This window comes from Protopterus annectens, chromosome 7.part0, assembly GCF_019279795.1.
Source record: "Protopterus annectens isolate FY-2018-M chromosome 7.part0, PAN1.0, whole genome shotgun sequence".
NCBI lineage: Eukaryota > Metazoa > Chordata > Ceratodontiformes > Protopteridae > Protopterus > Protopterus annectens.
Window position 1 is genome coordinate 574,346,346 of NC_056739.1, and position 14,408 is coordinate 574,360,753.

Sequence of the window (14,408 nt, forward strand, 5' to 3'; positions counted from 1 at the left end):
GCATGAAGCAATGTGTCTGTCCTTTAGTTGCGCATACCAACTACTCAAAGATGTGACATAGTCAAACTCCACTTCTGAATTGATGGCATTAAAAATGTGCTGCTGACATTGTGACAGCCTTTTATCTTTGCTCTGTCATGTGAATCACAACACAGTTGTTTAGCAGGATTGTCTAACATGCTCACCTGGTAAGTGTGTTATCTCTGTGTGTAATGTCCATGCTCTCCTCCTGCAGGGTGAGAGGAAAATACATCAGTACTCACTAGAAAAGAAACACAATGTATTAAAGTATTACCAATTTTTCATCCAATCTGGTGATGACAGTGAATCTTACCTGCTTCAGAGAATCTGAGCGACCAGCAGATAATCGGAAAGGTGAAACTGGAAAGACCTGGAAAAAGAATACATTTTTTTTCCTGGATCCAAATTCAAAAACACAATGTGTGCAAAACTGAAGTGAAGTAGATGAACAGCACTATTCAGCTATATCAGTTCCTATGTAAAGTCATATTTGCATGCTTTCTTATGCCTCTGCAGTGTGGAAGTACAACTGTGAAAAAGAGAAAAGCCCAAAAGTCTGCTAGGTCTTACAGCTGTGTGGATCTTGGGCTATCAGGCTTTTATTAGCCCACTACAAGGGCTACAGCACTAAGTTTTCAGGAGGTGCATAAAGGGTTATTGGAGCTAACCCTGTTGACTCTGACATCACTGAAATGTAATATTTGAAACAGATTTAAAAATAACTTGATGTTTGTGAAACAAGAAAACAACTAACTCAACAGCAACTCTCTTCCTTAGGCCTTTCACCAAACTCTCTACAGTAGTTTACTAGCTACCTATCCGACAAACAATGTGGAAAATGGCAAGGCTGTCTCTCTCAATACCTAATCAACAAAACTGAAGTTCCACAATGATCCATCCTTGGACGCTTCCTCTTCAATACCTTTACAAATAATCTCTGCACTGCTTCCTGACAAACTTCACTAATCCAATAAGCAGATGACTCAACTCTCATCTCTTCCAACAACACAGTACACCTGAGACAAATAAACTAAACTGCTTTCTCCTTCATTGAGTCCTGGCACAGTAATGCACAACTATTACTTAACCACATTAAAACTAAGCTCCTCCTTTTTACACCAGGGACACTCTCAACTGACTTTAATATCTATTCCTTATAAAACACAGAAATCAAAGTGGTCCCACACACCAAATTATTAGAGTATCAATAGATAATAAACTTACCTTTGACCTTCATATACGTAACACTATAAAAAAAAACACACCAAAAACTAGGGATGTTCTATAGGCACAAAAACTTTATGGATACAGCCACCAAAACAACATTAGCCACAACCTACCTGATACTTTCCTTACTATATGGTGCCCCCATTTCAACCAACCTTCAGACTACACTAAAAACAAGCTTCAACCCTGCTACAATAAAATTGTCAAACATGCAGTAGGTGCATCACACTATAAACAGCACTATACAGCTCTTACCCCTCTCAACTGTCTTGAACTCCCCCAACATCTCAACTACCTACAACTAACAATCGCCCACCAAATTATCTATAAACCTGAAGTCTGCCCTGCCTTAAATTCAATACTCCAAATCTACACACCTAGCCGGGCTCCGCTCTGAAGACAAACAGCTTCTAACTGTATATAAACCAAACAAAATTGCTGGACAATGTCTATACTACTCAATGGCTAAACTATGGAACACTCTACCTTTAGACATCAGAACTATCTCCAACTTAAAAAAATTCAAGGATAAACTAAAAGACTTCCTACACAAATTACGTATCTGTTGCTGTTCCAAACCAGGCTGACTTCCAGCCCCTTTGTTTACCCTAGTTCAGCTTCCCCATTCCCACTTCCTCCCCTCTTGCCTTCGTTTTGGGCCAATTCCTAGCTCCTTTCAGCCCCCTGCTATAAAACACGCTAAACACGCGTTTTCCAGCTTGTACCAACTCAGCACAGATCCTCGTGGTGGCCTGCAGAGTGATCCAAGCAGCAGAGAGCTAAAAGAGTGACTTTCTACCAAATATAAGTATTTTTTGTGGCTTTCCCACTGTTATTAAGCTAGCGACTGCATTTCGCCTGTTTTACTGCTACTTTAAGTGATTTCTGCATTTTACACTGTTTATTGCACTTTAAGTTACTAATTGTTGCAAATTGTTTCTGTAGGCTACACACTAAAGTGCGCTAGCCGATTTACAGCATTTATAGCATTTACTGTCTGTTTATTTCCTTATCTCTGTAATAAAACAAAAAAATCTCTTGTTTTCCCGCCTTACTGAACTAGAGTAGTCCAGTTTCAGAGTTGCTGATCCCTGGGCTTTGTTTTTAGTTCCTGTTACTGATCCATTGCCTTATTAGGAAGGAGGGAAGTTTCTTTGCTTACCAGTGGGAGTGGGAAGCACTGAGCGGCCTTTTTGTCCGATTTGGTGAAGTTTCAGCCAGAAACTAGTAGTCCATTGGTCGTTTTGGGCCAATTCCTAGCTCCCTTCAGCCCCCTGCTATAAAACACGCTAAACTGTACTGCTGATCTAACCAGCATATCCTATAGCTGAAAAGTTCATCTCTACTTGATTCCCAAGTAGACTATTCTTTTTCTGTAAAGCCTAGCACTTACTCCTACAGTACTTGCACCTTGATAAAGCACTCTTATTATAGATAGCACCCCACCAGCCTAAAACCCACTTCCCCCGGAGTCCTTTGAAAGTTCTTTATCTACTACTTCTAGTATGTCGAGGGATCAGTTGCTAGTGTCCTCTCCAGCTCAACTGGTGAACCTGGGAATATTGAGGCAATGTTACAATTGCGTCATGTACACAGACAATCCTCTCCTTCTCCCACAAAACACAAATATATCCGAGAGATGCAACTATACGGCCAAACTGGAGGCTGAGCTCTCTCAACATAGGACTGGCAAGACCAGACAGGAGGAGAAGGTAACCACACACAATACATACCCAGTCACACATGGTACCATCACAACTTCAAATCATACACATACTCACACAAAGACATACTCGGAGGCTCTGATCAAAAATTTACCAAAACAGCAGAGGCCACCAAAGCAGACACCCAAACAACTACCACCTCACGACCCAACACATGCAACACATAGACCACACAGTCAGAGTGTCAAACAGTCACAGCCCTTAAGGCCAAACAAAATGCCAGACACACTTGTCATTGGTGATTCCATAGTCAGACACACTGACGTCCCGCTCACCAGACTGAGTAAGGAGAAGGTCACAGTAAGCTGCCTGTCGGGCGCTAGAATCCACCACATAACGCAAGCACTCAGGTCTCTCAACAGCAGGTACAAGTACGACTCAGTCATTGTCCACGCTGGTGTCAACGACCTGAGACGTACCTCCTTGGACTACATGAAAAGGGACATCGAGGAGCTCTCTGATTATGTAGCCCAGGCAGGTATGACCCGGACCTTGAGCAGTATCCTACCTTCACCTAGAATGATGCCACAATACAGTGATAAGATGATCAGCTTTAATAATTGGCTTAAATTCTGGTGTCATTCAAAGGGGATCCAATGTCTGTCTGCCTGGGATGACATGCTGGACAAGCCACGCTGCTTCGCAAGGGACGGCTTGCACCTGTCACCCTGGGCTTCCGGATATTGGCAAAGGCTGTCGCCACCCCCATACTGCCTGTTTTGGCCAAGGCTCAAAGTCTAAACGCAGCACCCTAGAACACCAAAGAGGAAAAAACTAAGGGTAATGCTGCTCAATGCCAGAAGTCTCAATCTCAAGATGCACACACTCGAGGCCCTTCTCAATATGGAGAACATCGATGTCTGTGCTGTGACAGAAACCTGGTTCAAGGCTCCTGAGAGCACCCCAGCACTAACAGGTTTCACCTCATATCATGCGTTCGGCCCCAAAATCCGGACAACACCAAGAAAGGAGGGGTGTCCATATTCATAAAGGACACCCACACCTCAAGGTTGGTGGCAACGCACGATGCATCGGAGACCATCCAGGTGCAATTAACCATAGGCAAGACTGCTCTGCAATTTGTAGCATGTTACAGGCCACCCTCTCAAACTCAGGAACCTCACATGGCCTTCCTGAAAACATTGGAGGGATAAATGTATCTCCAAACACCATCATACTAGGTGACTTCAACTACCCTAATATAGACTGGGAACACTACTCAAGCCCGAACACTCTAACCCAAAGATTCCTGGAGTTCATAAACTCAAATGCCATGGAACAACTAGTCACCATCCCCACAAGAGGTGAAAACATACTTGATCTCATCATCACGAACATGGGATCAAAATGTTCAACACCGAAGTATACCCCTCACTGGTGAGATCAGATCATAAACTAATCTCGCTGGAGGTCCTCATCCCGCCCCCACCTGAAACAAAAAGACCACAGTGAAAAACTTCTCAAAAGCCGATTTCACACTTCTAAAACTAGTGTGGTCTCCTTTAAGGCCCCTGAGCCAGTGGTAAACATTACTCAAACCGCTGAATCACTTACAAATGCCTTCTACCAGCACCTACAGGACTGCATGGATCAGGCAATCCCAAACAAAACTAAGACTCTCTGTACCAAAGGCAAGCGTCCAGTCTGGTGGACCCCAGCCATAAACAAGCTCTACAACAAAAGGAGGAAGCTACTACAAGATAGAGCAAAATCCTTGAAAGGTAAGACACCTTTGATCATTATAAGTAAAAACTAAGAGCTCTCATAAAATCATCCAAGGCAAATTTTGAGAGAAAAATCGCCAAGGACTCTAAAGACAATCATAAGGCCTTCTTTAGCTATGTTAGAAACCTAGGAGGAAACTCCCAGATATGCTCAGAATTAGTTCAAAATGATGTGAAAATTACTGAACCTACACACATTGCTAACATACTGGCTGACAGGTTCAGTGCAAACTTCTCCCCTCCCCAAAAGGAGAGATATCTATTCCAGAGGATTGTAGCCCCCAAACATCTCCAACGCCCAGGTGAGAACTGCCCTCACTAAGGCAAAAAACACAGCATCCATGGGACCGGATGGTGTCCCCGGCTGTGTGCTTCATGAACTCAACGAGGAATTAAACCCACAATTAGGACAGCTGTTTAATCTTAGCCTCACCTCAGGATACGTACCCAAGGAGTGGCGCACGGTGACTGTGGTCCCACTTCATAAGGGCGGTGCTTCCACAGACCCTGGAAATTACCGCCCCATTAGCTTGACAAGCCTTATCTGCAAAGCCATGGAGAGGATCATAATGGAACTCATAAATAAAGACATAGGGAACTTGCAGACTTTGGATCCAACCCAGTTTGGCTTTGTCAAAGGCAGATCCTGCCTCTTAAACTTGGTTGACTTTTTCGAGACAGTCACCAAGGCCATTGATGAGGGAAAGGCAGTCCATACAGCCTACCTCGACCTGGCAAAGGCCTTCGACACAATACCCCACTCAGGCATCATCGAAAATCTCATCAGCTTGAATGTAAACCCATACATCACAAGATGGGTTGCAAACTGGCTAAGCGACAGAACCCACAGGGTCAGAGTTGCTGGAGCCATGTCAGACTCAAAGCCTGTCACAAGTGGTGTCCCACAGGGCTCAGTCCTGGGTCCACTCTTGTTCGGCATCTACTTTTCTGAAGTACAAGCAAACACAGGAGGGTTATGGCTGACAAAGTTTGCAGATGACTGCAAACTGGGCGCCATAGTCGAAAACACATCTGACACAGATATCCTCCAGAAGGGCCTCACAGGAACGGATAACTGGTGCCAGAGCCATGGCCTGAAGTTAAACGCCAAAAAATGCATAGTCATACCCTTCGGGAAAAACAAGGTTACCCCTAGCTACCATATAGGTGGCAATCCACTGAGCACAGAAAAAGTCATCAGGGATCTGGGGACCCAAGTTGACAGTAGCCTTTCATTTGACACTCATGTTGCTAAAGTAGTTAGGAAAACCTTCTATATCGCCCACCTGATCATGAAGGGATTCACATCTAGATCAAGGGAGGTCATCGTCCCCCTGTACTCATCACTCATTAGACCTATGATTGAGTACAATGCCCGTTCGAATGTATCTGACCAGACACCTGATGCAGCTTGAAAGGCCCCAAAAGTTCCTCACCAAAAGGATAAAGGGTCTCAAAAATATGTCTTATGCTGCCCGACTGAAAGAACTCCAGCTCTATTCAGTCTCATACCGCTTGCTCAGAGGTGACCTGTGCCTGACATATAAGGCCATGTCAAACCCAGATTTGATGAATATGCTTCACCTCAAAAATCTAGATCCCTCAGAACCACAAGGGCGGAGACTTAAACCTTGACACGGTTATAAATAGAACGTGCTGGAGGGACAGATTCATCACCCAGAGACTCCCTATGCTGTGGAACAAAATCCCGGTACATGTGAGGCAGAGCACCTCGCTGGCCTTGTTCAAGAGGAATCTTGACCAATGGATGGGAGATCGCAGATATACCCCAGGGATTACTTCAGTGTCACTGCTTGACAGAGGCACAGAAAAATGATAGGCATAGTTTTTATTCAAACTAAAGGGGTGGCGAAAGCCACATAACTATGGGCTAGGCTTATAAATGCCCTTGGGCAGATAGCCTAGTATGAACCTATGAACCTATGTAATCTACCATCATCTGTATTACAACCTCCAATATATATCCCACCATAACTTTTACACAGTGCACTAGAAGTAATCTCACCTTCCCTCCCCCACTTCTAACCCTTTACTATACTCTATCTAATCACTAACTTCCTGTGCTGAAAAATCCACCTACCATCTTCCCATTGAATCTCTAACCCAATTCTTCCTTTCCTCCCCTCACTGCCAACCTGCACCACCCTTATCTCCTACTCTGCTAGGACTATTAATAAGTGAGGCTCTCTATATTACATTCAAATAACCTGTTCCAATCATAAGGTCTCCTTCAATTGCAAACGTTCTATTCTTGCAATCCTTTCATAATAAAGTTGTGCCTCCTTTGAAAAACATCTTATCTGCTATGCTTGTTAATCTTCCTATGTACAAATGTATGTAATTGGCTCTTCTTGGACCACATGTAAATTATTTTTTTCTTTTCTGTTGTTGAACATGTAAAAATATATTTTCTATTTCTTTATATTGGAGCTTTCTTCCCCCCGAGCTTCCGCTGAAAATGGCTTCCTTACCTAGTCAGACTCTCCCAGTAGCCAAATAAATAAATGAACTCTTAATGTAGTCTGGTGTGTTTCAAACTTCTGAACTATACAGTTCTAATAACAAAACTTATTACTCTATGCAGCCCTTTTATGCTAATACTGAATTTCTTTCAAACAGTGCCACCTCTACTCTGAACAAGTAACTGATATGGAGCATGGAACATGCTACTGCCTGATACATATTAACACTCAGCAAATCAGTTGGAATGAAATATGCAATATACAACTAGAAAAATTAAAACACATTCATTGTTCCAGCATGTGGGCTAAAAATCTTCTGTAGTCATAACACCTTGCTATCCTGAAGACAGAATATTTGAATTTTCCAGTAAAAACAAATATTCACATTACTATGTGGTACAGCAGTCTTAAGATATAGTAAATTCAGTTAGAAGGGAAGTGGGGGGACAAACCCCCACTGGAAAAAAATCAGTTAAAATTTATGCTTACTGAATAAGCTAATTATGAGACTTTGCAATCTTTAAGATAGAAAATTTGATTTTTCAGCAAAACAAAACATTTTTATTATTCTTAGGTAACATAAAAATAGTATAGTTAGTAAACGGGAATAACAGGCATAGTCCTCTATGGCAAAAAAGCAATCTCTACAGAGCAATTTGTATTTATTTAGCAGATTTACTTTGTTATTTTAATTTCTGACATACCTTCTTTATTTTTAGTGAGTCTGTTCTCATATGTACAAATGCAATAACTATAAGATACAACTTTCGTTTTAAGTTTCAGGTGAACTATTTTAAAGATACAAACTCTTACAAAACCAATGTTCTGAGTATCTCAGGATTAAGGTAATGGATCCTTTGCTGTCATTGTCTATAAAAACTATAAAAACAGTTCAACTTATTGGAAGTAGAGTTCCTTAACTTGGCATTTTGGCAGTCAGACATCTTAAAAGAGTACTGATTCATTCGACATCCAATGTACATTATACTGCACTGCTAGTTAATTACAAATGTTTTTTGTGACAAAGTTATGATTAAATGGTTTGGAAGGCAAGCTGATGTTATAGAGTGGGGCTCCCCAGTATGAAAAGCGCAGTGTTACCATATTCCAGAACTCCGTACCATGGCAGGCATGCTACTCTACACTACAACAAGATGACACTGGAAATGCACTGCTACACACTGAGACTACTTATGATGTCAAGCAGTGCTGTTGGAAGCAGGGAAGCCTTGTAGGTAGAACAGAAGCTGACCAATTTGAGAGGGAGGACATGGCACAATGACCAGAGGGGATCCACTGCAAAAAACACACATAAAAAAATCTAGCCAATGTCCTGATAAATCCTCTAACAGTGGTGTTCATCAGGTCACTGGTCAGTGGGGGAGTTCCAGAAGAATGCAAAAAAGCTGCAGCAATGCCAATTACCAAACACAGCAGTAAGAACAACCAAGAAAATGTATGTCATTCAACCTGACCTTAACTGTGGGGAAGATAGCAGAGCAAATACTGAATGACAGACTGGCAGCATACCTAAAGAAAAACATACTCAAGAATGCTAATCAACATGGGATCATATTCAAATGTCCTGCTGAGCAAACCCAATCCAGTTCCATAATTGCATTGCCATGGAATTGGACAGAGGTAACCCACTTGATGCAGTCTATAGTGATTTCAGTAAGGCCCTTTGACCCAGTAAAAAGAAGCCTACTAAACAAGCTTCAAGGCTATCAACATAGCAAAGAACTAATGATGTGCATGGGGAAAAGTGGCGTGATGGAAGAAAGTGGAAGGTAGTGCTGAGAAGGAATCTTTTTAACTCACTCAATCCTGAACAGCAGGAGGCTAATTAGCAAACATCTTTGATTCCTGACGTTTACTAAGCCAGGAAACCACTTACTTCCTGTCAACTTTTTATCAAAAATCCTCCACTCAAAACACATTTCATCAGATAAATCTAATGAAAGATACGAGTTACAAAAAATGTAAAATATGACAGCTCTTTGGTAGACAATTGGCTAAATAATAGTGCTAGTATCAAAGGTCTGTCACAGATTCTAATTTTATACTGCAGGTTTATGAAGGGAAAAAATTGATTTTGTTTGCCAAAAAATACTAATGTTATAGTAAAACAAAGACTTACATCTCCAAGTATTCTGGACAGTTCCATGATATTAGTGGGAGAATTCCTGAACTGCTCAACAGCTTTCCAATAATGTATGGCAAGAGGGAATACCAAACTGCTGTCTTGTCATATTGTAAAATCTGTGCAAACTATGCATATATGTTCACAATATATAAAATTATACTAATCTACAAAATTGTTTGCCTTAGATGGCAGTATCAGTAGCAACATTGTTTGCATTAATGTTTTATAAAAGATTGCACCAGGTCACACAGTTTTCATGATATTTATGAAATCAATGCAGTTATGAAAATATAGGGAATAGTCAAAACTGCTTTACCAAAAATGTATTTGTATCTCTCTGTTTTCACATTATCTGTTATGTTGTAATTTCATTTTTTTACTAGCACCCACTACCTGAATACACCGTTTCCAACATGAAAGTACCACATAATTCACCAAAGAGCCTGTACTTGACACAACAACCAAAATCAAACAGCAGAAGCAGCAATCAGAGGCAAACTGGAATGAATGAATGACAAAATAATAGCGTAACCAGATTTAATTCACCGCTTTCGTCCAAAGACTTCATCAGAGTAAAAAAATGTCAAGAAAAAAAGTTTAAATACATTTAAAAAAATCAATTAAACAATTAAGTACTTGATTGCAAACAACTAATACTGATGTTTCAATTAAAAAAGGAAGTAACAGCATCATTCCTTTTATGGAGATGCAACTTCCTGTGTTTCAAAAAGCATTTGATGTTAACAGCTTCGTTGATGCCTGGATGTTTGTCAGCTTTTAGTTTCATCTGCCATAAAGTTTCTCTTTGTAATATATAATTTTTAAAATCCCCTCCTCTCATGTCAGCCTGACATACTTCTAGTATAGAGAATAAAAATTTCTTAAAATTGGTGCAAACAATAGAATGCTTATATAAAGCACTAGTTAATTCTTTCTTTTTTATGTCATAAAGATGTTCTTTAATACGAGTCTTAAGACATCTACTAGTCATTCCAACATAAAAAGCTGGACAAGAACTACACAAACTAATGTATACTACACCACTGGTGTCACAATTGACACAATTAGGTGCAGTCAAAATTCTGTGGTAAGATTCTATGTTGATGCAGGGTCCCACAGAAATGTACCTACACACATTGCAGTGATGACAACACTGCATGCTTTTGTTGTTGGTGATCGTGTTATCGTTGTAATTATTTTTGGACTCCAGAATTTTTTTCAAATTACGAGTATTTCTAGACACAAAGACAGGTTGGTCACCAACAACCTTAGATAAATCCAAGTTTCCTCTTATCACCGACCAATTTTTCCTAACTAAATTTTGTATATGTGTAACATCACTACTCATCTCAATAGAACAAATCAAATTAGTGTTCGGGTTACCCCTATTGGTGGTGTTAATAGGAATAATGTTGTCAATGCTTTCCAGCCTGTTAGAATAGTTAAGCAAAGCTGGATATTGCTTTGTTCGCCTATTCCAAATGTCTTTCCTGGTGTTAACCAGTATTGATTTGTGATACCCTCTGTCCATAAAAAGAGAAACAATAAACTCAAATTCGTCCATCAAATCAGTTTGTTTGGAGGTCATCCGACAAGCTCTGATGAACTGGCCCCTGGGGATGTTTTTAATAATGTGCCTAGGATGGTTGCTGGAAAAATGTAGGTACCCATTTGTAAATGTCTCCTTTCGAAAAATACTACTGTGGAATCGGTTATCAATATCATCCCATTTTAAACAAACATCTAAAAAGTTAACCATAAGACCAACAGCACCTTTCACAAATTTTAAATAACTTGAAAAGGTGTTGACCTCGGTGATAAAGGCATCAACTGTTTCAAAATTACCATCAATAATGAAAAACAAATCATCTATAAACCTGCAGTAAAAAGAAATATTATACTTCTGATTAAGAAAAGGGATAAATTGGTGCTCCCACCATGCCATAACAATATTGGCATATGCCGGAGCAGCTGGGGAGCCCATGGCCACACCTCACTTTTTCTGTAGTATGTTTTACCAAATAAGAAAAAATTGTTGTCTAATATAAGTTCCAAAAAATTACATATAGTGGCAATAGCGTTGTTGGTGAGACCAGTGTTGTTATGATGTAAGAAACTTCTAACTGCCTCAATTCCCTCATGGTGAGGAATGCAGGTGTACAATGATATTACATCTATGGTGAAAACAATCTGTCTGTTAGGGTCAAAAGGATTTTCCTGAAAATATTTGTTCAATTTAATCAGAAAATCCCAGGAATCCCTAATGAATGAATCGTGATGGTGTAATATCGATCCAAGGGCACAATCAATGATAACAGAAATTCCTTCTGTGATGGAATGAGGTGAAGACACAATTGGCCTAAACGGTGGGTCTTCTAGGTTTTTGTGGGTCTTGGGTATTCCAAAAATGACCCCAATTCTGGGGTCTTCCACCACACAAAAATCATAAACCTCTAAGGTGATGTCACCTGACATGAGAGCATCATAAAGGAGAGAATGGATAAACCGCTGTCTCCTTAAAATTTCAAATAAAGGAATCATTTCATATTCGTCACAGTTGTTTAGGATATCTAACATTTTGATGTTGTAAGAATCCTGTTTCATTACTACAATGTTGCCCCCTTTATCACTTTTCATGTATCTAAATTCCTTGTTCAAAGCCTGTAAATTGTGTAATGCTTTCCTTTCATCTTTATCTAAATTATTAGTGCATCTACTTTTATGTTCTAACAAATAGGTGGCATCCTGGATACATAAATCTTCAAACACTCTAACTGTGTGCTGTAATTTAGGTGTAAAACATGATGGTTTAAGAAGAACTTTGTCGGTAGCCGAAATATCTTGCATAATGTATGCCAAATTTAACTTCCTAGTGTATTTTTTAATATCTAATATGGTCTTACCAATATTAGCTCTGTTACTGGGAACATAGTTTAGGCCATAACGCAAAACTTTCAACTCACAATCAGTAAACAAATGCCCACTAAGGTTTATTATACTAAAATGTTCACAGTCTTTATTCAGGTCTCGTCGCCTGAAGAGTTCGATCCCAGAAAGGTTCGACTTCTGGTGAGAATGTTCGTCTTCGTCGAGTAGTTCCTTTTTTGAAAAAAAGGATTAACGTTAGAATGAGATTTAGTCCTAGTGGATTTGTCTTTGTCAAAAACAGAGTTTTCAGTCTTGTTATCATTGCTTTCAAAGTCAGTTGATTCCGTTTCGGTAACACAAGCCTCTACATTAGAAAAGTGGGCAGTGCTAACCGGTGGATTTGAGTCTAAAATGACTTTGTCAGAATGAGTCACCTCTTTCGTGTTAGCAGCTTCAAAGAAAACATTAGTATTAGGTACACGCCTGCCCGTTGTGTTCTGAATTTGCTGTTGATAATGGTTTCTCTTAAAGGAACCAACAAAGTCGTGATAAGCAGTTTTGTTTTCATAGGAAGAAATGTCCCTTGCTAGTTTCGACTGCTTTCTATTAATAACATCAGTGGAATGCTGTTCAACTTCGTTTGATAATCTATGAAATAAATCATCAAATGATTTGTCAGTTAGTTTTTCTTTAAAGTATGACTCAATGGCCATGATATCGTTCTTTAGACAACTCATTTTAACGGTGTTGTTGTCTACTAATAACTTCAAAAACTTTATACCAGCATCGTTAAAAAAACGGACCAAGTTGTCGAAAAATGGTTGCCCAACAAACACACCATTAAGGCATTTAAAAAACCGGAGCCCTTTAGGCACTATGTTCAACTCAATACACTTCATAAAATAACAATTTTCAAATTCTAAAGAACGGTACCTTTTCAAAAGTTTCAGCAAAGTATCACATTTGCGGTTGTATTCCTCACCATTCAGTCCTTGACCAGATTGATTAAAATGACAAAAAGGATTGTTCACAGGTTTAAAGAAATGGTTAGTGTTCTTATAACATGGTAAATCTCGGCGATGTCCGTTTGTAGGTTTGTTGGCAATGGAAGATTCACCAGAAACGGGAATGTTGTTAAGATCGATAACAGTTTCCATTTCACGAAATGGCTCAACAGGGCTGGAAACATGGCACAACCTTTCCCTTTCGGAAGCCTTTGCCACCAAAAACTTCAACGAATTTTGTATGTCTATCAAGGTCGTAACTAACAAACCGTTGATATTACATCCGTCAGAGTAGGATGTAGTGTCATGTTCAATAACGAGTCCTCCGCTGCTTCAGCCATAAAAAGGCAAATAAAAACAAATAATTCACCAAAGAGCCTGTACTTGACACAACAACCAAAATCAAACAGCAGAAGCAGCAATCAGAGGCAAACTGGAATGAATGAATGACAAAATAATAGCGTAACCAGATTTAATTCACCGCTTTCGTCCAAAGACTTCATCAGAGTAAATTTTAAGAAATTTTTATTCTCTATACTAGAAGTACGTCAGGCTGACATGAGAGGAGGGGATTTTAAAAATTATATATTACAAAGAGGAACTTTATGGCAGATGAAACTAAAAGCTGACAAACATCCAGGCATCAACGAAGCAGTTAACATCAAATGCTTTTTGAAACACAGGAAGTTGCATCTCCATAAAAGGAATGATGCAGTTACTTCCTTTTTTAATTGAAACATCAGTATTAGTTGTTTGCAATCAAGTACTTAATTGTTTAATTGATTTTTTTAAATGTATTTAAACTTTTTTTCTTGACATTTTTTTACTCTGATGAAGTCTTTGGACGAAATCGGTGAATTAAATCTGGTTACGCTATTATTTTGTCATTCATTCATTCCAGTTTGCCTCTGATTGCTGCTTCTGCTGTTTGATTTTGGTTGTTGTGTCAAGTACAGGCTCTTTGGTGAATTATTTGTTTTTATTTGCCTTTTTATGTCTGAAGCAGCGGAGGACTCGTTATTGAACATGACACTACATCCTACGCCTAGTTCTGACGGATGTAATATCAACGGTTTGTTAGTTACGACCTTGATAGACATACAAAATTCGTTGAAGTTTTTGGTGGCAAAGACTTCCGAAAGGGAAAGGTTGTGCCATGTTTCCAGCCCTGTTGAGCCATTTTGTGAAATGGAAACTGTTATCGATCTTAA

The 14,408-nt window shown here is 39.6% G+C and overlaps 1 protein-coding gene across 2 annotated transcripts in view; it reads right to left on the bottom strand.

Annotated features, from left to right (window-relative positions):
• Positions 1–14,408, bottom strand: part of LOC122806599 (P2R1A-PPP2R2A-interacting phosphatase regulator 1-like) — an 848,478-nt gene that overhangs the window by 594,029 nt on the left and 240,041 nt on the right. For both annotated transcript variants that reach the window (XM_044077155.1, XM_044077157.1), the window contains exons 3-4: positions 335–391; positions 186–229 (exon numbers count right to left, since the gene is read on the bottom strand). In XM_044077155.1, the coding sequence (XP_043933090.1) occupies positions 186–229; positions 335–391 (101 nt within the window). The remainder of the gene's footprint in view (positions 1–185; positions 230–334; positions 392–14,408) is intronic.